The 25,406-nt window shown below is 37.9% G+C and overlaps 3 protein-coding genes across 5 annotated transcripts; 2 read left to right on the top strand and 1 right to left on the bottom strand.

The window, feature by feature from the left end:
* Positions 1-765: 765 nt before the first annotated feature.
* On the bottom strand, positions 766-6,292 carry LOC116304048 (uncharacterized). Its single transcript, XM_031713697.2, has 13 exons — positions 6,169-6,292; positions 5,634-5,767; positions 5,331-5,398; positions 4,812-4,857; positions 4,598-4,735; positions 4,354-4,458; positions 4,152-4,238; positions 3,911-3,985; positions 3,759-3,830; positions 3,638-3,682; positions 3,411-3,493; positions 3,267-3,343; positions 766-2,762 (listed from the first exon to the last, which is right to left on the bottom strand). The coding sequence occupies exons 1-13, from the start codon at positions 6,209-6,211 to the stop codon at positions 2,698-2,700; spliced, it is 1,038 nt and encodes a 345-aa protein (XP_031569557.1). The 5' UTR covers positions 6,212-6,292; the 3' UTR covers positions 766-2,697.
* A 166-nt stretch (positions 6,293-6,458) lies between these two features.
* Positions 6,459-11,858, top strand: LOC116304047 (uncharacterized). Its single transcript, XM_031713696.2, has 8 exons — positions 6,459-7,010; positions 9,153-9,218; positions 9,289-9,562; positions 9,727-9,969; positions 10,087-10,225; positions 10,317-10,433; positions 10,588-10,670; positions 10,761-11,858. The coding sequence occupies exons 1-8, from the start codon at positions 6,594-6,596 to the stop codon at positions 11,189-11,191; spliced, it is 1,770 nt and encodes a 589-aa protein (XP_031569556.1). The 5' UTR covers positions 6,459-6,593; the 3' UTR covers positions 11,192-11,858.
* An 8,135-nt stretch (positions 11,859-19,993) lies between these two features.
* Positions 19,994-23,827, top strand: LOC148910890 (uncharacterized). Of its 3 annotated transcripts, XM_089030399.1 has the most exons (3): positions 19,994-21,330; positions 22,949-23,237; positions 23,417-23,574. In XM_089030399.1, exons 1-3 carry the CDS (start codon positions 20,269-20,271, stop codon positions 23,437-23,439), a joined length of 1,374 nt encoding a protein of 457 aa, XP_088886525.1. In that variant the 5' UTR covers positions 19,994-20,268; the 3' UTR covers positions 23,440-23,574. The 3 variants fall into 3 exon arrangements, with proteins under 3 accessions (XP_088886525.1, XP_088886524.1, XP_088886523.1); XM_089030398.1 differs by having other exon boundaries at positions 22,949-23,827; XM_089030397.1 differs by lacking the exons at positions 22,949-23,237; positions 23,417-23,574 and having other exon boundaries at positions 19,994-20,154; positions 20,250-22,757.
* Positions 23,828-25,406: the final 1,579 nt, after the last annotated feature.

Genomic DNA, 25,406 nt, shown 5'->3' with positions numbered 1-25,406 from the left:
TGGACCTAATATAACTACTACTTTTGGTAGTAAGTATTATATGGGTACATCTTGGCAAGGGGTACATTATCAGTAGGGGTACATCTTGGCAAGGGGTACATTATCAGTAGGGGTACATCTTGGCAAGGGGTGCATTATCAGTAGGAGTACATCTTGGCAAGGGGTACATTATCAGTAGGGTACATCTTGGCAAGGGGTGCATTATCAGTAGGGGTACATCTTGGCAAGGAGTGCATTATCAGTAGGGGTACATCTTGGCAAGGGGTACATTATCAGTAGGAGTACATCTTAGCAAGGGGTACATTATCAGTAGGGGTACATCTTGGCAAGGGGTACATTATCAGTAGGGGTACATCTTGGCAAGGGGTGCATTATCAGTAGGGTACATCTTGGCAAGGGGTACATTATCAGTAAGGGTACATCTTGGCAAGGGGTACATTATCAGTAGGGGTACATCTTGGCAAGGGGTGCATTATCAGTAGGAGTACATCTGACATGTGGTACATGGAGGTTCACAAGTTTATCAGTCTCTGACTATAATGTGTTTAACCTTGTTAAATAAGGTTATTATTTTTATATTATTAGTAGTTGTAGTAGGTTGGCATTTTGGCAAGGGGTACATTATCAGCCAGTCATGGGTACATTGTAACAGGGATCTTGGTAGGAGTTCATCATAAGCAAGGGACTTGACAAAGAGGGTCATCATCATTGGGGGACTTTTATTAAAGGGACATTATTGTCATTTTTAAGAAATTAGAATCTAACTTTGTGTGCCACTGGGATCTTGATACCTTTATTCCATTTAAGACAAGAATATCTTGAAGAAACAAGGGGGGATTCAACACATCATTAGGTGATCACTTCATGTCTAACACTTTCTTGTACATAATTGATATTTCAGACAATATACCTCAAGTAACTATGTTTCCACACCCCATACCAGTTAACCCAAATGAAGTTAGATTTGGCTCTAAATGGTCTGTTGGACTGCCGCAAACATGCTCATGTCCAAGATGTATACCAATTATGTATTTTACACTCCCCTGATGAACCAACAAGTTGCATGAACAGAACAATTGTAGCCATCCTTTGATGTCGCAAAGTTTTGAATTTGAATCTTCACAAGTGTTTCGTTTGTGTTTTAGTGAATTGTTCAATAAAAAAAATACCTTTGTTGTGTTATAACATTGGAATTAGTATTGTATGAATGGCATGAGATACATGAGACTAGATGGAGGCTTTACTGCTCTCCAAACCCAGCATTTCTTAATCTAGCTAGGTGTCTGCCAGACAGTACTGCAGAAAAGTATCTTCATAGAGTGAAGGCATTTAACCCATGAAATAGGGATTATTAGTCAATGTGTAATAGTCAAATAGACACAAAAGAAAACAATGGAATTAGGGTCTACTAATGTGTATTAGTCTAATATCTATTGCACGGGTTTAATGACTTCACTCTAGTAGAAAATAATGTCTGCCTGGAAGACATACATCAGGTCATATCTACTAGCCAGACAACAAAATTAATAATGTCTGCCTGGAAGACATACAGCAGGTTATATCTACTAGCCAGACAACAAATAGCGTCTGCCTGGAAGACATACAGCAGGTTATATCTACTAGCCAGACAACAAATAGTGTCTACCTGGAAGACATACAGCAGGTTATATCTACTAGCCAGACAACAAATATTGTCTGCATGGAAGACATACATCAGGTTATATCTACTAGCCAGACAACAAATAATGTCTGCATGGAAGACATACATCAGGTTATATCTACTAGCCAGACAACAAATAATGTCTGTCTGGAAGACATACAGCAGGTTATATCTACTAGCCAGACAACAAATAATGTCTGCCTGGAAGACATACATCAGGTCATATCTACTAGCCAGACAACAAATAATGTCTGCATGGAAGACATACATCAGGTTATATCTACTAGCCAGACAACAAATAATGTCTGCATGGAAGACATACATCAGGTTATATCTACTAGCCAGACAACAAATAATGTCTGCCTGGAAGACATACATCAGGTTATATCTACTATCTAGCCAGACAACAAATAATGTCTGCATGGAAGACATACATCAGGTCATATCTACTAGCCAGACAACAAATAGTGTCTGCCTGGAAGACATACATCAGGTCATATCTACTAGCCAGACAACAAATAATGTCTGCCTGGAAGACATACATCAGGTCATATCTACTAGCCAGACAACAAATAGTGTCTGCCTGGAAGACATACAGCAGGTTATATCTACTAGCCAGACAACAATTTCTAACTTAAAATCATACCCCAGCCTTTAAGAGAAAAAAAAATCACTTCTATTTAAGTGTCTAGCTGTTCTAGCGCTTTTGCACTAATTGGGACACTTTTCACTCTCACACACTACCACTACATTAAAATAATGTTCTATGCACACAACACTCAAATCACATGTTAATTAAGCCCCCAGTCTGCTGCAACAAAAATAAGCCCCCAGCCTCTAAAAAGCCATACTCTAAAAAACCTTGTGGTCATTCTATCTTGGCAGTTCTTAGAAAGCCATTTCACCTGTTGAGATTGTGAAAGTAATTACGAATTTCCAAGCCCCAAGTCCAAAAGCACTTATTGAAGAATAATCCCTTAGGGAAATAATACAGAAGACAGTACATGTATGTTGATATTATAGTATTACAAGAATTTTTATTGTGAGTCTAGTATCTGTCTTATGCTTTGAATGTCTGATAATCTAGTTTCACAGCAACCACCTTAAAATAAAAAGTATAAAGAGCAATTAATAACTATAAATATCACATGGTACAGCTATCATAGCATTTATCCATACCAGTTTAGTGGCCTGTAGTATGTCAGCCATGAATAGATTAAAGGTGCTGACACACTGTGCAACATTGCACGCAACATCGCAAGCAACACATTTGAATTGGGGTGACACACACTGCAACAAAGTCATGACACATCGCTTGTGTCAGCCTGCTATGTTAAGATATTTGGTCAGCAGTTATAAATTTGGTGCAAGCTGATTGGCTGGAAATTTCAAAATGTTACAGGTAATGTTGCAGCCATGTTCACATGATGAAATTTGTTGCACGCAATATTGCAAGAGTAGAGAGCAATTCAACTTCAGATTTGTTGCGTGGAACAAGTTTGGGGTAGACACGCTGCAACAGTCCTGTTGCGTGCAATGCTGCATGCAACGTTGCACCATGTGTCAGCACCTTAATTAGACTCAATATGGGAAGTATTAGCCTTACCTATCCATTGCGCTCCAGCAGATATCCAATCAGGAACAAGGTCTTTTATCTTTACTGGCTGACCTGTGAACTGACACCTGAAACATCAAGACATAAAGATCAGGGGGGACATGTGCATGCAGACATTGGATGGTTAAATCTTACCTTTTATCAATCCATTCCTCACCAATGTGGGGATATGCTACCAATGGCAAGGACACTTTGTCTTTGAGGGTGAGCAGCAGGGACTTAAAACATGAAATAAATGAATGTCCATCAAAAGGTTCTACTAAATAAATAATTGAATGAAACAGTGTTATTTCTACAGAATAGCACTTCATCCACTGAATTCTTTACTTCTCTGCTCAGGATAGAAGTATGCTTGTACTAACCTTTACAAACAATGGAGAACAACAGTTTATTCCCACAGCAACAACCTACACACATAACAACATAGTAATTATATTAATTTACTACAATAAGTTTCTTTATTGTCATGGTAGCAGTACCCACCTGGGATGTATGTTTTAGAACAGATAATACAGCTGTAATGAGTTGTTCACCATGAGAAGTGTGTAGTCCATCCTGGAGATGAACAAGTTTATGAATGGCCTGATTAGATAAGAGTAAATGACATTGATCAGCCTAAAACAAGAAATACTTGCCTTGCAACTGAAGGAGAGGAGGGCTTTTGTTCCTGGAAATTCCTTCAACAGAACAGCTAATGCTTCTGCTTCTTTCTAAGAGAAAATATAAAAACCACTGATTAAATTAAATTATTACTAATCATTATTAACAGCTTATTATCAAATTAAGTTCTGTTTATACTGTCTGATTGTTCTCTCCATACTTACACTAAATCTTACAATCATTTACAGCAGTACAACGTGAATTATTATATCAAACCTGAGCAGGTATCGTTTCTATAGCCAGTAGGTCTACACCAGCATCAACCAGTGCTCTCATGCGTGGCCTGTGCCACTCCATCAAATTCTTATAAAACAAAAAAATGATACATGCATTATAAAGAGAATGTTTTTAATAGGTACCTGTTGCGTAGATAACAGACAGTAATTACAAAGAATTGTGATGTTTTTAAAAGACAAACCTCAACTGTCATGGTGTCTACATAGTCTCCACTATATTCAGAACCATCATGTTGACAGGCTCCATAAGGACCAACAGAACCAGCAACCAAGGGCTTTAATCTGCTCTATAGAAATTATCACATCATGAAAGCTAGTCACACACTTCTCTGCCAGCAGTTGGATTCATGCATGCTCCATATAACACCACCCCACCCTGCCTCCTAACCCTTTATTTTCATTAAAAATACTTAGATCATCCCTTACCAATGCTGAAGTTGTTTTTGGTTGCTTTTCCCAGAATTTAGTGCAAGCATCTCTTGCTAATGCCACACTCCTTTTTATAAGTTGTTCTGCCTCTTTAGGTGTGACTCCTAGATATTTACAAAAATCCTCAACACTGGCCTGCAAAATAATCAAATACTTTATTCAATTAAATAACTATCAGATACTATATTAACATGCTATAATATATTTATACCTGATAGCTTGCAGTTACAGCAACATCTGAACCACTCTCCAATTGCCTGTGCATATAATAAACAACATATCTATGACAGCAGTACATGAAGTAGAAAGTATAGCCTCATTGTATATTATACTTGCATCACATGTAATTCTTTTTGTTACAACCTTTTTTTATGTCCATTAGGCTGTATTCATGTGTACCAGGGGGGAGACAGCTCATATTTTTTCAATATGACTAAAAACTTTGCTTTCTCTTTCTCCATGGTCCCTCCTCCCCCCATTCTCTGAGAAAAAATATGAGGTCTATACATATTCATTGAACTCAAATATTTTTCATAACCCCCTATAGTTTCAGCTGTCCTCCCCACTCCCCCCTCTCATACACATAATGAATGCAGCCTTGCCATTAACAGTACTGTCTGTGTATCAGCCCTTACACACTCAAGCAACATGACATTCTACAGTCTAAAGTATCGTTTCTAGGCTACAAGATGTAATAGTTATAATATTAAACAGTGTATTAATGTCTCACCTGAGATGAACATGTGTTATTGCCTCAGGATTATCATACAGAAGTCTAGCACTCCATAACGGGTCATCCTATGAGGAACCAGATATTTATGTTACATCCTTATTGATATAAAGTATTAATATAAAGTAAAGGCAAGGACCATGGACCACCCTAAAAAAGTGGGGGCTAAGATTGGGAAATATAAGAGGCTATAGTATGGGAAAAGGTAAAGCGGGGGCAAAAGCCCCCCAGCCCCTCCTTCCCCCCCCCCTCCCCCCCCGTTCTGCGGTCCCTGAAAGGGAGCAACACTACTTAATAACTCACAGCAATATCATAGCCATCATATATCAGTTGTGTTCCAAGCCCTCCATTAACCAATAGGAATGGAGATTCCTTAATTACTGAAGAAATTCTGTCTTCTTCATTCATATTAACAACTTCAGCTTGGAAAAAGATATCTAAAAACACCAAATTACAACAAAAACATAATAGACAGGAGCAATTTCTGTTCTTACTAAAAGAAAACACTTCTTTGGCAGGCGTTCTTCGTTACTAACTGGGAGGACTGGAATTTAATAGCTATATTTCTATGAAACACGATCGGAAGACCCTAAACCTTTTTGAGAAGTTATAAAATAGTGATACATTTTTTTCGAGCTACCGGCAAAAAATTAATTGTGTTCTTAGAATGACTGATAGATGCTTCATGATTAAGATGGGAGAACATTACCCCCTCTCTGCCCCCCACCCCACCCCATCCTCACCTCCCATCCGCCAAAAAGGATTAAGAAAATTTCTTTTCCGCCTCTACACCCTTACAACAATATTACATTGTCTTGATAACTAAATAAGTTTTGACCTCCGTGAGTCCTACGTGAGTCCCTTTCGTGACAATTTGCCATAACAGTAAAAATATCCACGATAATAATATGATTGGTATTCAAGCATGTCGTCTCGGCCAGCCAAGGTCTCGAACATTTTATCGTCACGTCATTCTCGTATTACGAACCTGCTAAACCGGTATACGATGTACGTCATTGCAATCAACCAATGGAAACGCGTTAGGAAAGGTTCCTTTAGGAATTAACCAATCAGAATTGAGTATTATTTTCATGTGGGGAAGGGTAGGGGTGTGTGCGAGGATTGACTACGTAATCCAATCAAACGATGAGATGTTATCAAAGGGCGACAGGATATAAGGGCAGGTAGTTTAAAAAAATAAACGATTTTGCCTTCTCTTTACTAGATTTTTACCACTAGTTAGTTCAAACCTAGCATAGGATAATGGGCTATACCAAGGATCTGAATTTAACGTTCTCTGGGTGTGGATTTCTTGGTATTTATCATCTTGGAGTAGTGTCTTGTCTAAAGGACAACGCGCCTGCTTTTCTGGACCGAATCAAATGTCTTGGAGGTACAAGTGCCGGTGCTTTTGCTGCTACTGCTCTTCTCATGGACTTGAATGTGTCAGACAGCGCAGAATTTGTTCTTCGATTAGCCAAGAGAGCCAAATCTTTAGCTTTCGGGCCGCTACATCCGAACTTTCGTATTGTAGACACAGTGCGAAAATCATTTGAGAAAATCCTTCCAGAAAACGCACATGAAATAGCAAGTGGTCGCCTTCATATTTCCCTCACAAGAGTATCAGACTTTAAGAATGTGATAGTGTCAGAATTCCTGTCTAAAGAAGACCTTATAGAGGTAAGTATTTATAATTCTTTGATATACTTTACAATGTTTAGTGTTTTTTGTATGTTACGGGTGGCGGGCGAAAGACTCACTCATTGTAAACATTGATTTGCGTGTATTTCTTGATGAACTTATTGAACCCTGAGCGAAGATCGTCAATATTCTGCCTTGTACTGATCACGATATATAAGTTCAAGCCTCTTGTTTACTCAGAGATGCCGGTCTTTCGTTCATTTCGTTCATTTTCTTTTCTTTACCAACTGCCTGGTAGTGTAGTGTTTGTCGCAACTCACTTGTTGATTTCATTTACTTTATTTAGTTTGTTAATTTCACCGCTTCAATTTAATTTTTCGTTTCCTCTTTTAGTTGTTTTTACATTGGTCTTATCCATTTTATTTAGATATTCGTACATTCTTGTTTAATTTTCCGAAATAACTAATAAACATTCAGTTGTTGATGATAATTTATTCATCAATAAGAATAATAATATCGCGTGGAAAAGCGTTTTGTTTATCACGCTCTCTATGGTAAATTCTGTAGTATATAATACTAACCCTAACGGTTAAAGTCAAGATTTCTTAGTGTTTTGTACATGAATTCTACCGGGAACAAGCCTGGACAAACATCAAAGTTTACAGCTTGATATCTTCAGAAACGAACCGTATTATATGTATATATATATATTTTTTTTTTTTTTTTCTCATGAGTAATTTTCTCTCGTTTCTGACTTCAAGGGAAAATTATTTGTATGAGAATTTCTGTTGAACCATTTTTATTTGGGCTTCTATGAAATTTAAGACAAGTTTAGTTGTTTAAGTATTGTGCAATAGCCCTCATGTACTAGCCTATCATAATGTGATATCCATGCTTAAACTGCTTTGTTGTGCATGTATTATACAACACTAGAAAAAATAATTTCAGTTTTAGCTTGATTCCTGCTGAAACTAATGTTGTAATTGAATGGTATTAGCTGAAATGTGGGCAATGGTTGCATGTGATCTGTCAATGTGCTATAGGTTTTATAACACTGACAGGGACAAAGAATATATAGGTCATAATTTGCTTAAGTCAGTTGCTCCAATGAATGTAAGATAGACTGTCGATTCAACCTGAACTAGCTAGTTGAAATATTAGGAAGGTTTTTTTCCTACTTAACATTACAAGTATGTTGAGGTCAAGTAGGAAAAAAAATTTGTATAATATTGTACATGGTACAATAACATGAGAGCATCAAGTCAAGAGTTGTTCAGCCAATAAGAAAAACAGGACAAGTCAACATGTCTGTATTTATACAAGACAGAATTATTTATGAGTGTAAAGCAAAAAATTGTGTTCCGTAGTTTAGGGTTGGAGCTCACAATAATGATTCATACATGCAATGTATTTGATTCGCATGCTTACGTGCTTGTTGTAACACTAGTGCAGGCTCTTCCTGGCATGACACTCATGTGATATGATTCTAAGGTATTATATTACATTCAATTGCACATCAAATAAACATGTCATTCCACATTCACATCAAAGAAAAGATGCAATTTGTTCTGGACAATGCTTTTACCAAAAAGTATTAAATGCTTGAGTGACATTGACCTTGAGATAGATAGATAGAATCCAAATCCAGGAGTTTTTTTAGACTGTTGACTTGTGTGGTCTACTAGTGATCATTCTGTACAGATTCTAGAACATGTGATGCTTGCTTGATAAATATATTAGTATGCATGGATATCCTGCTGCTCATCATAACATATCAAAATTGATGTAAAAATTACTTACAGCCTGCAATATTAAGAGGAAAGGCAGGCCACCATGTTGGTTGGTGTAATAAGAGAAGCTTATTTAAAGAGGAATGCTTTATTATCATCAACCAACATGGCAGCTATGACAAGAATAGGTTGATATCAGTCATGTGTTCTCATCATACCTGCTGTTGTTAATGTAACCAAAACCAACAGAAACTATTTACATTAATGATAATATACAGGAAGAGAGGGGAATTAATCTCCTTGTGCTTTAACCAATCAGATCATGTCAACTGATACAAAGCCGTCATACTGTGAACACTGCAGGAAAGCTAATGTCACATTGAAATAATAGGGAAGAAAGGTTTTGTTTCTTAAACATTATTGATAGAGAATTATCTTTGTATCATATTAGGCTCTCCTGGCTTCCTCGCATGTACCTTTCTATTCAAGTATCATGCCAGCAAGGTTTAGAGGAGTTGTAAGTATAATAAAGTTTTATGCCTTTCATAATGATTTGTTAGACTAAATAGTTTTGCTTATATTTACAGTATTATGTTGATGGAGGAATCACAGACAACTTACTGCAACATTTTACAGAAGGAGAGACGATTACAGTATCACCATTCAGTGGTGAGAGTGATATCTGCCCCAAGGATGGTTCTGCTAACTTTGCTCATTTTGAAATGAAGAACACTAGTGTACAATTCACATTACAGAATCTTTATAGATGTTCACGAGCATTCTTTCCACCTGAAGTACAAGTTCTCTGTGACATGTGCAAACAAGGGTATCGTGACACAATGAGGTTCCTTCAGACTCAATGTAAGTATCAAATGCTTGGTTGGAAAAAATTGATCTGTTAATACATTAATTCTTCAAATCTGAAGTTCTCCAGGGTTGTATCTAAGAGGGAGAGGAGATTTTGAGTTAGGAAATTTGAATTATCTAATATAGTTGCATGTACAATATATCAATCTTTGTTTCAGATCCAGAAACCTTAACGAAAGAAGCATTGAGAAAAAAACCATCAGTGTTCATGTCACCAGGAATGACATTTGGTAAACAAGACAGTGCGATTATGATTAGACCAAGTCTCACAAGGAGCTGTAGTACAAGCTCAACACTGTCAGCATACAGTACCTGCAGTAATGGAGAAGCAGAGATGTTTGAGACATCAGAATGTGAACAGGATGACAATACAGTTGAAGGAGAGTCTAGACTTAGTGTTTGTAAGTACCAATCTCTTCTAGTTGAACATTTTGATATTATCCCTCCCTCCCTCCCTCCCCAGGGAAATTTTCTTCAAGATCATCATCTTAATATTTGTTGATATTATTTTCCTGCAGTGCTTGATAGAACACAAGAGGCCATCATTGAAGCAGAGCTATGGTCATGTTACTTTATCCGTAAAGTGATATGGGTATTGAAACTGGCAGCTAAGCCCTGTGTGCTGTCTGTCAAACAGATCACTTATATGGTGCATGTGTGAGTAATGAATGAAACTACCATGCATATATATTGCACTGTCATATATATACAATAGTGATATTCATGTTGGATTGTATTGTCCTTTCAGTATCCTGGAGTCATTACCAGCAATAGAGAAGACAGGAATAGAGTTTATGGATCATCTGTTATCAATGATATACGTCATGATACATACATATAAAGATAAACATATTGTACATGACAGGTACGTCAATGTTATAACTATCAAACAATCATGCTTGTTGCCTAATGTCAATATTGCCACATAAATACTTCCTCCAAATATTATATTTTTATATTTTCATTTGCTATGAAGCCTACTGCAGGATAATATTGACTTATAACATTTTTTGTTACAGGAGACTTACAAAAGAAGCAACACCAGGACAAGAAGGACCACAGGAACCCCACATGATACCATCTCCATCAAGCATCCAGCAAGGTACTCTACTTTCCAGTGATTTGTCAACTCGTTGAATTCACACATTTATTAGTTCCTTGGGTTAATATTATTATATGTTTCATTCAACAGCATCCCTTATTCTAATCCAGAGACTAAGGGAAGATACATCAATCCACACAACATCAACTCTCCACCCTATGTTAGAATCTGCTGAAAACGTACAGGCAGTAGAATCAAGTGGTAACTCGTCACCTTCTAACAGTGACATAGAAATAATACTTGATGAAAGCTTCAGTAGTCATAAATCAGAATATGACTTATGTGATCAACCTTTGAGTATGTCTTTCCATTCATTCCATAACCCATCTGGTGAGCAGATAGATCTAGACCTGGGTCAGTGGGAATCAGAAGGTGGGGCGTGTGCTGGCAGCCCTCCATGTCAATCACCAAGTACATCTGATGATTATATTGTACTTGATGGCTATGAAACAGATATTGAATCCATGAGTAGTGGTGATCTGGGAGATGATTTCCTTACCTCCTTTGAGAGTAATATTTAAAACAAAATGTACAAATATAATGAAATGTCTATTTTATGGTAATAATTCACAATAATTAACACAACAATTACTGTGTTACCTTATGTGATAACATGACTTTACGTGTCAAGACTGTTCATATCCATTATTATCAATTATTACACTTTAACTATCAATTTACACTATTTGAATTGCAATTTCACCCCATGGAAGGGTTTTCAAATTAGCCTAGAGGAGTTTATATGCTGATAAATATTTTGCTAACAAAATTATTATAATTATGAACAAATTTCGATATTTTAATGGTATATTTTAATTCATAATTTGCGCACCGTTAGTTGTAATTACGACTATTTCGCACCAAATACCACTCATTTTTAGTGTTGGATATATTGTATAAAGTTCTTATTGTTTCACAAGGTTAAACTGGTGTTTTGCCGATATTGAAGTTATTGTTTGCATCTGGACCCAGCCATGTGCTCTTTTCAATGATTGCCTTTCGCATTTTGTACTTTCATTATAAATAAACAAATTGTACATAAATAATTATTATATATATATTGTAAATAATATCAAACAAAGTCTACCATTGTACATTTACCATATATATGTATAGAATATTAGATATTAATAGATTATTACAGGTATTATGAAATGATTAGTTCAGAATAAATGATAACAAAACCATGCTTACTGGAATCATTAGCTCAGCACTTACCTTCCATCTAAGTTTTCCTTCGACCATCTCAAGGAGCGGACATGCGGCAATATGGCGCTCAGATATAACTTAATGTGCGCTACTGTCGCGCACTAGCAGATGTGCAATCAAACCAATATCTTGTTGTTCGGGGGTCGCGCAATGTTGTATGCAATTGATGTTGCGAGCCATGATACACGACGCAATTTGTTACACGCAACGTTGCTGAAGAAGAAAACTATCCTACTTCAGCAACATTGCCTGCAATGTTGCGCGTAATGTTGCACCGTGTGTCCGTGCCCCAACTGAACCTCAGCGAAGTTCAACGGCTTGTGTTAGAATTGGTGTTTTACTGCCCCAGTCAAAAATACAAAAGGTGCGGACTGATTATTTTTTGAAGGCAGCAAAAATATCAAATTTCAGCGGGCAGCTTGCAATTACCAATTTAACAGAATTTCAAGAAATACAGTAACCCAGACCACCATAGCTAGTCCTTCGCTCGCATTATCTGCAATGCACTTTGATTTGACCTTAAGATATCCTATGTTAAAGACCCCCATCATGCTTCTATCTCTCATTCCACTCATTCATTCATTCGTTATTTTAACTTTTTTTAATCATATAGCGGATCATATTTGCAGAACATTATCGAGTTGCCTTTTTGAGGTGAAAATGCGCTGATAGAAAAGCATATCTGTTAAAAGACCGTCTTGTTATGTAATGGATGAACATCTCTTGTCATTACATACCATGGGGAAGTCTAGCGTGTTATTAATGTGCCTTGAGGAAGTAATAACAGCACCATGCAGCTATTAGTATTTCTTTTACAACAAAAGCGCATGTCACATTCCTTTTACAAAAAAAAAAGAAAAAAGAAAGAAAATTTTATGCTTTTTTGATTTCAAGAAAATATTATAATGCTGTTTGTGGCAGACCCTTAGCGATCCCGCGTGTGTCAACCAACAGAATTCGTATTTAAATTTTGGGGTCGAGCTAGAAGTAGAGCAGCTCTTTACAGGTAAGGAGAAATCAATCTGGCTAAATGAATATTTGAATAGACACAAGATACTTGCAAGAGAATATGAACTGCGCAGACCAAGAGCGGGGGTGAAAATCAAAAACTGCTTTTCTTTGTTTCTCGTGTTGTGGTTTAAAAGTGTCAACCACATTTTGCTCTCTTAATTTCCAGTTTACTCTGCTCGCTAGGGGAGTTAAATGTGGTTTGTAAGGTTTTACGTTAACGATAAGTTGTCAACTAGATATAGTGTGAGTAAGTTAAATATAGAAGACCCATAGTAACACACTTCATATTGGAATGAAGTTGATTATGTGTGTCTGCTGCTTTTCCCCACTACACACACTCCCGCAATGCTTTCTTTTTAATACTATCTATTTGTTTGTTCATCATCTTCCCTAGCTCGGTCAGTCGTTTGCTTTACGATTGTTCAATATCAGACTGTTATTCATCCAACTTAATAATTTTATTAACTACAAACCGAGACTGAGGCGGTTATTTCCAGGTCAATTTATTTCAATCACTGGCATTTTCTCATCTCAATACAAAATATACGGGAACCGATCCAGTAATCTTTTTTGAGTTAATAATTAATCTAATGAGCTAAGATCAATCAATTATTAAGCGCTAATGATAATAACATGCACTAAGTAGACGCAACAAACTGTTCCATGTTCCTCGAGCGATAACATTCATATGTGTAAAAGCGAGCCTGTAGGCTGTGAATAATACATAACAAATACGACACATACTAGTGCCATAGTCAAAGCTGCTAAGGATATCTGTATAGTACACATCATTTGTACGTTGTTTGTTCTTATGTCGAATACAGAAGGCTTTGGTCTTAATACGCGCTATCACTAGGTGATCTTTTGCATTCTAGCCTTTAAGTAGAACTCGTTATCTACTGCAGTCGATAATTCCTGCAGATCTTTGATGTATAATAGCAAGATTATTTTATTCTTTTTTCTAGAGGATTTTCTCATTTGTCGGAAACGCCCAAGCTAACCTTCTCTATAATCAAATTATATCAGATGTCTCAATAAGCCGAGAGCAGCTTTCTCTCCATCTCCCACACGGCCGGATGTGGTATTTTCATGCATCCAAAGAAGAGTTTTTGTTTAAGGTTCGATATTGGTCCAGTCATCCCACGTTATTCATTAAACCCATCTTCAGTGTTTGGCCATAACTCCATCAAATGCTTCTTGTCTGTTCATTGCGGACTCTTTCAGGCTTAACAACTGCTAAATTAAGCGGGTTCTTCTACATTTGATTAAATCAGTTTGTAGCTAGCGACTACACCCATTCACTTTCCATAATCTCATTAATTCTGTCATCTAATACTGCACTGCTAACAAGTCGAAATAATTTCTTCCAGTTTTTCTGAGCATTACTGCCGCCGTTCCGATACAAGGCTAAGCGAACCATTTCCTTTGTGAATCGGTATGCAGGCTTGTTTCCTTGTGACTCTTGCTGCTGTTGTTGTTGCTCGTTGATAACTTCAGTATTATTATCAGTTGTTATGTTATTACGAACATTGTTCTTGCTATTCCTTGCCTCTATTTCCTCCTCCTGTTTCTCGTTCATATCACTATCACTGTTTAAGTCTTTTTCCTTTATAAAATAACGAATTTCCTCCAATTTGTCGGCCCATTTCACTCGTTTGACCATGTTTTCTGCCTTTTCCTTCGTCTTGAAGAAAACATGCAGATCCTTCCAAGACATATCTTGAAAAACCATTCGCACAACGATAGATTGACTTTAAGATTAGTAAATGAATGTTTTTGTTTCCCTCTTTCTCATAAATATTTTTTTAACAGGAAGCTAGAACGCTCTTCTTGGTCTTCTTGTTCTTCACGCTCTTGACTCGAAAACGTCGCGAAGAGAAATAACGCACTACAAATGTAGTAACTTTTCTGTTGGAGAATACTCAGCGTGATCGTTATCGTGCGTGACGTATCGTGATGAAGCGTTACGTGTTGATGATATTCACAGAGCGATAAAATAATCAAGCACGTAGCTTCATTTTGTTACACGAAATGTCAAGTGAAAACCCAACCAAGATAACTTATTTTGTTTCAAGAGGAAGACGTAGAAACATCCAAAACCCATCGTACGCATCTTTGTTTAAGGGCGTCTGTGACGATTCTGTTGCTATTTCACAATATACGCAGCATTTTTATTCGTCACTTATTAGTGGTCGGATTAGAGATGATAAGGTGCTTATTTATAGCTACAAGAGACTCTAGAATAAGTATTAGGTGAATGATGTCGCCCTCGTGTCGCCTTACTCGAAGGGGATTGGCTGGAAGTTCACAGATTAAATTGCGTTCTTTAAAACGACAATAAATGCGAGGATTACATGGCAATGATAGTAATGAATAGTAACAATGGAGAGCATTCTGTCAGTCTTCAATATCACCTGTATTAAGCACACCGAAAGAACGAGTTCTGAGTAGGTCAACGAATCCATTAGAAAGAGGAAGCGAATGAGAAAGATAAACAAAAGAAAAAGGAAGAACAGATGGTAGAAAATGACAACAATACTGTTTTACATTAGTCTTGAATATGATCAGTGGGAGGGAACACAGTTGATAATAACGTTACTTGAGTTGGTTGGTTATTAATCACGGAGCTTATTGTAGTGTGATCCATACGACTGTCTGGTACTTTGTCGTACACGGGCGAGTATACCGGCCTATTTCAATCGTTGTCGGTCGGAGATTTGAAATTTAAAATTGTAATATATATTCACAGCCGAACAATGTTGTTACCTTTTAGAGATAAATATGATGCATTACGTTTGAGTTTGAAATGTGCATGGTTTTTCGTATTTTAACCAGAAAAAAATATTAAAGCAACAAAGTTATGCTTAGTCTCGGGTCACCCACTTCCGATTTTAGACCGACAACGTTGTTTCAAACAGGTGTATCTTGGTAAAGTGTGCCTAACATACATTTAGTTCGTATAATCCAACCATCCATCCATCCATCCATCCATCCATCCATCCATCCATCCATCCATCCATCCATCCATCCATCCATCCATCCATCCATCCATCCACCCACCCACCCATCCCTCCATCCATCCATTTGATATCTAAAAAGTCGCTTATTCATTCATTCATTCATCCATTCATCCTTCACTTCAGCTGTCCCATCCCATCTTATCCATCCATCCCACCCATGGCCACCCAACCACCCATACATCCACCCACACACCCACGCGCCCATCCATGTACACAGTACTCGCAGATTGATTTTCTTATCTTGGAAGAGAGTGACCATGCATTTACTTCATTCCACACAATTATTTCTTTCTACATTCTATTTAATTTCCTAAAGCTACAAGAGGCAAATAACACCCAATGTCGGCTTACTTTGTGCTTCATGACGAACATCACCGCTTTATTTCGGTGACTTCGAAGAGTTGCTTCCCTCATGGTTAGAGTTTTATAGGTCTCTCTATTGATTCGAAGGTTTTTCTTCGGGTTCTCTGTTTTTCATCCCTCCGCAAAATCTATAAACACGCTAAATTCTGATTCCAGTTCAATATGTGAGTTATTTGCCATGCATCGACTTTGATCAGCCCTCGGGCTGTTCCAGGGTTCGATCTGTGAGTCATTTACCGTAAATCGACTTAAATCAGCCCTCAGGCTGTTCCAAGGTATCGATAAAATTTGAAGGTTTCTTTTGAAGACATTTTGTAATTTCGGGGTTTTTTCCTCCGAGGTCGACTGTCGTTTTGGTCTTGCGCACTCTATTCTATGTGCCCGCATTCATTCCTGTTCGTATTAGTTGCTGTATGGACCGTAGTACAGTAGTACAGTAGTACAGTAGTACAGTAGTACAGTAGTACAGTAGTACAGTAGTACAGTAGTACAGTAGTACAGTAGTACAGTAGTACAGTAGTAATTCAATAATACTCTGAAGGTAACCGCTTAGGTCATTTTAAGCTCGTCATTATTTATTGTAAAGAATTAGGAATGAACTAGACTTTTTGAAGTACATGTGGATATATTTTTTTAATTTGTTGATGTTTGATCAGTTTTACATAACTGTGCTAATCAAACACTTCTCTTTTACCACGAACCTATGCTTTACAATATGCCAGATCAATCAAAAATATCGACATCAAGTTATTAGAGTTCGAGTATTAGCCTTTCCGAGATTGCGCGGAAAACTGGTAACGAGCAAGACGCGCGTTGAATCATGCGGCTGTCATAACAGCATACAAGTATATCAAAAGTATATCAGAAATTATGGGAATCAACGCTGATATTTTTTCGGGTTGCCTATCACTAGAGTGCTCTCTGAAAAAAATATTAGAGATGGTATCCCATAAGTTTAAATATACTTTTGATATACTTTTGTGTGTGTATATATATGTTATATAGATATAGGCATACTGAAGATAGTGTACAGAATTGTAATATTTATTCTGGCCCACGATCTTTCCCGTGGTTATCTAATGATTTCAATTAAGCAAAGCTCGATTTGTTCTACTCTTGATTTAGATAAATATAGGTGCGTGGGCGAACAAAAGAGACTTTAAATAGTCTTTGTAGAATCTATATTTCAGTTGATTATATTGGTCGTACGTGCTCTATATGGTGGCGTTATCAATAAATCACTAAAATAAGACTGATCAATAATATATATAGTGAGACTGGAACACGATGAGGTGATGAATCAAAATACAAGCTAAGAATATCCACCACTTTGATGATCATATCTTTAGAGAGCATCCCAAGACTTGTCGATCAGTAGAATTGTATCATCATTATACAGAGGCTTCTGAAGTTGAATAAGGGAGCTGGGATCCACAAACAAGCAATCAAAAACAATCAAAAAATGGGAATGGGATTGAGATGTGAGCAAAACATAGGCTGGTACTATGGGATTTGGTCAAAATGGGGGCTAGGAAATGGACCCCCTTTGCGACCATTTGAGCCGGAAACTGTCTAAACGTTTACTAACAGTTGAAATATGTAAATATCAGTTGAACAAAAAAAAAAAACAAAGATAAAAACAAAGATTATTATATGCATCTTTTTCCATGGTTGCTTATGGCTGCTTTGTTTCCTAGCTCGTCTGTTTTCGAACCATTATGCAGCTGATAATATCACATTCAAAATAGATTCATTCATTTCTTGCATCCTAGCTATGGCTAAACTATGTAATTTTGTACTCTTGCTAAGGGGTTTTTAGTAGAGAATTTCTCTTATCTTTCTCATCCTGTATGAACTCAGTGAATATCCGAAAATTGAAATGATTAAAGAGTTAAACGGTGACAATAGAACATTTCCCAGTAAAGCTCAGTAATGTTATCTCTTTGATCAAAATTTTACGGAAGAAAGTGAAAACCCTTTCCTTTGAATTCAATTTAGGTCCAAATCTTTAAAGCCTTGAAATACAAAGATCTCAAACAATAACAGGCGATTTGTGCAACGGAAATGGCTTGTTTTTAGATGTGGGAGAGATTTGTTATCAGTTATCGCTGGTCACGTTTATCTTCTATACCTCTCATTATGTAATCCTGTCCCAAAACACAACACGTGCGCATACGCAGGGGCTAGTAATAATTAAATAAAATACATCAATATTAATCCAATGAAAAACGTACAACTTGCAGCTCAAATTGTTATAATTAAAAAAAACACATTTTCGATTCTCATTCCTGTCTTTTTCAGTGTATCAAAACAAAGCTGCAACTTAATACAATCCTACTGCATGCTGAACAAACCAGTCTGCAAAACGTGGGGGGAAAACATGTGATTCTGGCTCGAAATCATTTCCTGTTTTTGTCGTTCATTTCCGAGGTAGACTTATTTACTACGAAGCTAAAAGGAATTGTTTCGTTAATAAATCTTTCGAGAAATCATTCGTTCTTCAAGTATAAACGATCACTGGTCTCGAGAATTTTTACTTTTAAAGAGTTTTTAATTGCAGTCGTTTTTCATTTTGAATACTATTTATTGCAATCGAAACGCTGCACGGCGCACAACACGGCTTATTCAGTCATATATCTTAGTTTTAAAAATTAGTCCCACCCCCCCCCCCCCCCCCCCTTCTGTGCAGTATTTGATATCCATATATATATATATATATATATATATATATATATTGTGCTTCTTTACCAAGGGGTAGCCGGGGGAGTGAAGATACTTGTGATTTAAAGTGAATTAAAGTGATTTTATCCAGCTTTCGTATGGGATACCTTGACCCTATCATACAACAGATATTGGCCGCTACTTTAATTCTCCTTTACCATGGAAACCTTAAGTATAACGGGCTCTTAACATGTCCTAAATACAATGAGTAAGTCAAACGTTGTCAAAACAGATTGGCTTGAGGGGATAGAGTAAAACAGTCGTGTCAGTCATTACACTTCACCAAAATAAATACTGAACCAAAAATCACAAGCTCCATGCAGAATTGACCAGACCCTTCACGACGTAGTAGCGAGAGAAAGAATTAAGTTCAATAGGTTGACATCTTGTTCTCAGCTTAAGCACGCGAAGATTTTCACTCTATCTATTGCTGTTACCATGACGACAGATCGTTACTCAAGGTCCTAAACGAAAGCAGGGCAACATAAATAAAATAAAGTGGAAAATAAATCTGTGAAGAATCAAGTATCCATATCAGCTGTTCGGACTACAATTGTCGCGTTCAGGATTTGTTATTCGAGTAATGAAGATGAATTATAGAAAGAAGAAGCGAATCTCCCTTTCAAATAAAAACATCGTTTCATTTATTTATTCATTCCACGCTTCATTTCTGTTCAGCATTTTTTTATTCTTCTTCTCATTACGGGAAACAGTCGATAGTCGATGATCTAAATGCACAAAACACCTATCGAATCCATGGCGCATGCGTAATGACATGAAATAATAATGTGCCGGAGAGAGATGTTATATACGTCAGCTATAAGGAGCAGCTCTTGTGAAACATTTGATCGAGCCATATAATTTATTATCTTCTTATACTGTCTTTCTACCGTAAAAGCCCGTCGGCAAATGTAACATCAAGCTAACCGATGCTTCGCACGCTAACGTATAAGCACTTTTATTTTCTTGCAAACATTTGACGCAACCTTAGCTTATTCTCTTTCACCATACTACACATTATGCCCTTATTATGCGTACTTTCTTGCGCATGCGCAAAGCCCACATTCCAAAGAAAACCATTGTTATGCAAATAGCAAACAGGTATATAATGTGAACGCCGGACAGACCAGGCCTCTCCTTTCTTTGTGCCAGCGCACAAGGTAAGCTCACGTTCCTTGCTCGTTTTACTTGATACAATTTTGTAAACGAGTTGACTATTAACGGGACTTTGTTCCTATGCCTTTATATTTCTCAGCAAATTTGCCTGAAGAAAAATGCCGAAGACTACCGAAGAGTCTCTCCATGCAGATAATACTGACGATTTGTCGCTTCTACAAGATGACGGTCCATCTTTGTCGACCGAGCTGTTCACAGAAGAGTCGCTGTCCTTCCTACAACAGAGATTAGGAATAGACTCCATTGCGTCGGCGATAGATGATTTGTCTAACCTCGTAAAGAGATCTCAAAACGTTAAGGTTGATGAACCATCGCCTAAACGTGCTCGACTGAGCTATGATCCGAGTGCCTCACTCGGCGATTTGGCAAGCGATATATTATCTGACGACGCCGAATTTGAACTCCCGCCCTCCATCTTCGATGATCAAGAGAATAAAGGTCCCAAAGTCAAAGAAGCTTTGGCGAAACGAGTAAACGAATCGTTTACTACTAAACCTATTGAAGACAAGATGAAGCCTCTGCTTCAGAAATATCACACGCCTGAGAATTGCGAACTCTTGTGCGTGCCACGGGTGAATTCACCTTTGTGGAACGAGCTTCCACACAAAGCAAAATCTGTGGACCTTGGCGTCCAAGAATTACAAAAGATGATTGTTAAAACTGGTCAAGTTTTAGTGTCTTTGGCTGAATCAGCCATAAAGGCCAAGAAGGAGAAAGAACTCCTTGAACCACAAGAGCTCCTTGGAGCCCTTTCTGATGCTCTTGCATTCATTGGGAATGCTGGTTTTCAGACATCACTCAAGCGGCGAGATTTGCTCAAGGCTTCTCTCAGCAAAGACTACCAGTCTTTATGTTCCGCTTCTACTCCAGTTACAACTCATCTCTTCGGAGATGACTTGTCTAAGAAAGTAGACGATATTGCTAAGGCGAACAGAATTGCCGTCAAGATCACCAAGAATCCTGATACTCGAGCAAGTGGTGGAAACAGAAACCGCAATCGTCAAGGACAAGGCTCTAAGGATTTTTTGTCCTCAAAGCCGGGCCCAGCCCGGCGCAACAACAATTACAACAGATTCAATCAGAACCGCTCGACGCCTCGTTACGAGAAAAAAACAGTCGACAGAGTCAGACACTGCTGCTTAGAAACACAAGTAAATGATGTAAGTGTTTCTCCTTTTGCTGGTAATCTAGCTCATAAAGTCCATGAATGGTCTAAGATCACCACAGACCCTTGGATTCTACAATCTATTCAAGGTTATCGTCTTGAATTCGAGACAAAACCACGGCAATTTCGTCGTCCGGTCTCTCGACCTCTTTCTGACTCAGATCACGCTTTAATTGCCTCTGAGGGCGAAAAATTGCTCTCTAAACGAGCGATCGTTAAAACGAACCATCTTTCAGATGAGTTTATCTCGAATTTATTCTTGGTTCCCAAAAAGACAGGTGATCTTAGACCAGTCATCAATCTTAAACCACTCAATGAGTTTGTTCGTACTATCCATTTTAAGATGGAAAGTATAGATTATGTCAAGCATTTGTTGCAACCAGGCGAATTTATGGCAACAATTGACTTAAAAGATGCTTATTTTAGTATTCCTATTCATCCTAATGACCGGAAATATTTACGGTTTACTTGGGAAAATTCGCTTTACGAGTTTTCATGTCTCCCGTTTGGGTATAAACTAGCCCCTCGTAAGTTTACGAAAATTCTCAAACCCGTCTATGCAGCTTTGAGATTCCGAGGCATTAGGGTTGTATTCTATATTGACGACACTTTGGTGATCGGCAAAACAGCAGAACAATGCTCTATTCATTCGCAAGAAGTGTGTGAATTTTTGACACGCTTGGGATACACCATAAACATTGCTAAATCCCAGCTCAACCCTTCGAAAACAATAACATTTCTTGGGTTTGTTATCGATTCAAAATCCATGACTATATCGCTTCCTGAGAGTAAGATTGAAAAGATTGTCTCTCATTGTAAACGGCTTTTATTGAACTCCGCTCCTACTGTTCGCGAGGTCGCCCAAGTTTCGGGTCTCTTAGTTTCTGCTTTCCGAGCTGTAAAGTATATGAAACTGTTCTATCGCTCGACCGAAATGTGCAAATCTGAGCTTATTTCTCGTGGCGTTTCTTTTGAAGACCCATGTCCACTGAGTGTCCAAGCACGCGACGATCTACAGTGGGTAATCCATAACATTGCTGATCATAACGGTTTAGCCTTGATTGCATCCGCACCCGATGTCACTATAGCATGTGACGCTAGTGGTGTGGGTTGGGGAGCGTGTTGTAATACACTCATCACATTAATTATCTCGAAACCTTAGCGGCGTTTTTCGCTCTGAAATGTTTCACTAAAGAATTGCGCAATGCTCATGTCCAGTTACAAATCGATAATACGACGGCCGTTTATTATATTAACAACATGGGTGGAATTCACTCTCCCGCTATTAACCAGCTATCAAGAACTATCTGGGAATGGTGTATAGCTAGAAACCTAATGCTCAGTGCCGTCCATGTTTCGGGTATTCATAACGAAACTGCGGACTTTAACTCTCGCCACTTTAATGACAGAACGGAATGGAGCCTCCATCCCACTGTGTTTATTAAGTGGTTGTCGCAGGCAACGTTCGATCCTGATATAGATCTTTTTGCCTCGCGCCTGAACGCCAAAGTGCGTCGTTTTGTGTCGTGGTCACCAGATCCGTCGGCTTTTGCATGTGACGCATTTTCTCTAGTTTGGAAAGATTTTAATGCGTACGCCTTTCCTCCTTTTAGCCTTATTGCAAGAGTTCTAATCCAACTGAAGAGAGACAAGGTCCAACGTGTGTTACTCGTAACCCCAGTGTGGCCTTCCCAGGCAAAGCTTACAGTACTGTGAATACCTATAGGTCAGTGGTGTCCACAGTCCTAGAAGTAGTTTGTGGTCGCAAGCTAGGCTCCCACCTCCTAGTGACACGCTTTATGAAAGGTGTGTTTATGGTCAAACCTCCTCAGCCCAAGTACAGGGATACATGGGATGTCGGTGTGGTGACTGAGTATCTCGAACGTCTAGCTCCCTATTCTGGTCTGAAGCTGAAAGAGTTGACCCTGAAGGTGGCCGCCTTAATTGCTCTAGTTACTGCCCAAAGGTGCCAGTCACTTCATAAGCTCAGCCTCGATAACATGTCGGTCTATGAAGACAGGATCGTATTTCTAATAAAGGACCGTATTAAGACATCTCGACCAGGAAAGACTTTTCCAAAGGTCGAGATTCCACGCTTTGCTGAAAACATTAATTTGTGCCCACGTGCACACCTCTTGCATTATATTGCTCAAACTGAATCCCTAAGAACTTTGGATGAGGGTTCAGTGAATCAGTTATTTATTTCATTTTGTAAGCCCCATAGGGCAGTTCGCTCGTGCACCATAGCTCGTTGGCTTAAGACTGTGCTTCAGCAAGCCTCTGTAGACATATCAATATATAAGGCTCATAGTTTTCGTTCCGCAGCTAGCTCTGCAGCCCTACTTAAAGGAGCCTCCATTTCAGACATTTTGAAGCTAGCTGACTGGTCGGCTGCCAGCACGTTTAATAGGTTTTACAATAAACCTTTCGTTACTACAAGCAAATCTGTAGGTGCTATTGTCTTGTCATAATAATAAAGACTATGACCAGTACATTTTGATTGCATCTTCTTACTAATGTCATTTGGCATCATGTCTTTAAACACGCATAATAAGGGCATAATGTGTAGTATGGTGAAAGAGAATTGAAAATTAGACAAGAGGTAGACTTACCTTGAAGGATAATTGTAATTCTATGAGCCATATGGAACATTATGACCTTATTTTCCCACCCGGGTCGGAGCATGATATATGACTTCCCAACCCCTACTAGTGTTATGATACCAAATGTTCTTGTTTGTTTTAATCTGCACATAAGAAAAGGAGAGGCCTGGTCTGTCCGGCGTTCACATTATATACCTGTTTGCTATTTGCATAACAATGGTTTTCTTTGGAATGTGGGCTTTGCGCATGCGCAAGAAAGTACGCATAATAAGGTCATAATGTTCCATATGGCTCATAGAATTACAATTATCCTTCAAGGTAAGTCTACCTCTTGTCTAATTTTCAATTCTCTTTTATATGTATCAAGTGCTTCTTTGTAAGTATGGACTCTCAGGAAATATTACATTAGCTGTAAGATTTCTAAAATCTATGGGTTTTTTTTTTGTTTCTTCCCAAGAAATGAAAAAGCAGTTTGCTATCTTGTTATTTTAAAGAAGCGTGCGATCAACAAGGTGGCTGACAAATCTAGTAGCTGTTTCTCATATAACAACATTAAATGTAACACCTTAAAGCGATGTTATTCCAAATAAAGATCACAGACAGAATAGACGCCAATCACACGATAAAAACAATAATACAACCGTCTGATTCAGAGCCTGATTAATGCTTTTGGGATATACGAAATATGCATGTTTCAATGCTGCATGAAAACAGAAGGGGGGAAATCAAGAAAGATCTTTGAGTGAGAATTTTATTCAAAACCGCTAATCGCTGAAGACAGTATTAGTGTCATCTTTTCTTCAGTCTTTCGCATTATCTTTGAAATGAAAAAATTAAAACTCCAACTGTCTTTTAGGGACTTCCTGTTATAGGGGAGAGAATTGATAGACCGACCAATGACAATAACTCGATAGAACCTTGTAGATCAAAATGAAGTCATGCTGAAAGCATTAATTATAAGTAATATTGTGTATATTATGTATGCAAGAGAGAACTATTTTCCTTTCGCAATCTAACAGCAAAGCATTAATTTACAAGATGATGTTGAGAGGGAATTGAGCCTTGCGCCAACTGCTAGATTCTGTAGGCGACTGAGTAGGAGCGAGTTATACTGACTTCACACTACGGGGAAAAGATTAACATGAACAGGAAGTTAAAAAAAAGGCGAAATGTTAAGTCTTCCACTTCAGTTCTCATCTAAATATTGAGCTCAGATAAACCCTTCCCACGGAATAACTTATGTAAGATTCGACCATGCCAGCTATTAAGGTCTTGCTATACAATAGCAACTACAAGACAGTTTCGAACTGAAAAGTGTAAATTCGTTATGCAAGGAAAAAGAAATTATAGATCATAGAAATTCTAATTCTATTTTAACTGACATCTGATGCTTGAATTTTTTATGAGCCGATCCGCAAAACACGACATTCACCATTACATTTCATCTTCACATAAAGTATTTTATTTT

The sequence above is a fragment of the Actinia tenebrosa genome, unplaced genomic scaffold, assembly GCF_029948245.1.
Source record: "Actinia tenebrosa isolate PJP-AT-01 unplaced genomic scaffold, QUT_ActTen_1.0 PGA_scaffold15__27_contigs__length_11533743, whole genome shotgun sequence".
NCBI lineage: Eukaryota > Metazoa > Cnidaria > Anthozoa > Actiniaria > Actiniidae > Actinia > Actinia tenebrosa.
Note: the sequence above shows the minus strand (reverse complement) of the source record. Positions and strands in the feature narration are given on the sequence as shown.

Bases quoted from the DNA above. Each gene is read 5' to 3' on its own strand.
- LOC116304048 (XM_031713697.2), bottom strand. From the start codon at position 6,211: ATGGCAAATTGTCACGAAAGGGACTCACGTAGGACTCACGGAG. The intron at 4,736-4,811 runs GTATAAATATAT...ATTATTTTGCAG, and splicing joins CTGTAACTGCAAGCTATCAG to GCCAGTGTTGAGGATTTTTG. The intron at 3,494-3,637 runs GTTAGTACAAGC...TCATGTTTTAAG, and splicing joins GTTCTCCATTGTTTGTAAAG to TCCCTGCTGCTCACCCTCAA.
- LOC116304047 (XM_031713696.2), top strand. From the start codon at position 6,594: ATGGGCTATACCAAGGATCTGAATTTAACGTTCTCTGGGTGTGGATTT. The intron at 9,970-10,086 runs GTAAGTACCAAT...ATTTTCCTGCAG, and splicing joins AGAGTCTAGACTTAGTGTTT to TGCTTGATAGAACACAAGAG. The intron at 10,671-10,760 runs GTACTCTACTTT...TTCATTCAACAG, and splicing joins TCCATCAAGCATCCAGCAAG to CATCCCTTATTCTAATCCAG.
- LOC148910890 (XM_089030397.1), top strand. From the start codon at position 20,269: ATGCCGAAGACTACCGAAGAGTCTCTCCATGCAGATAATACTGACGAT.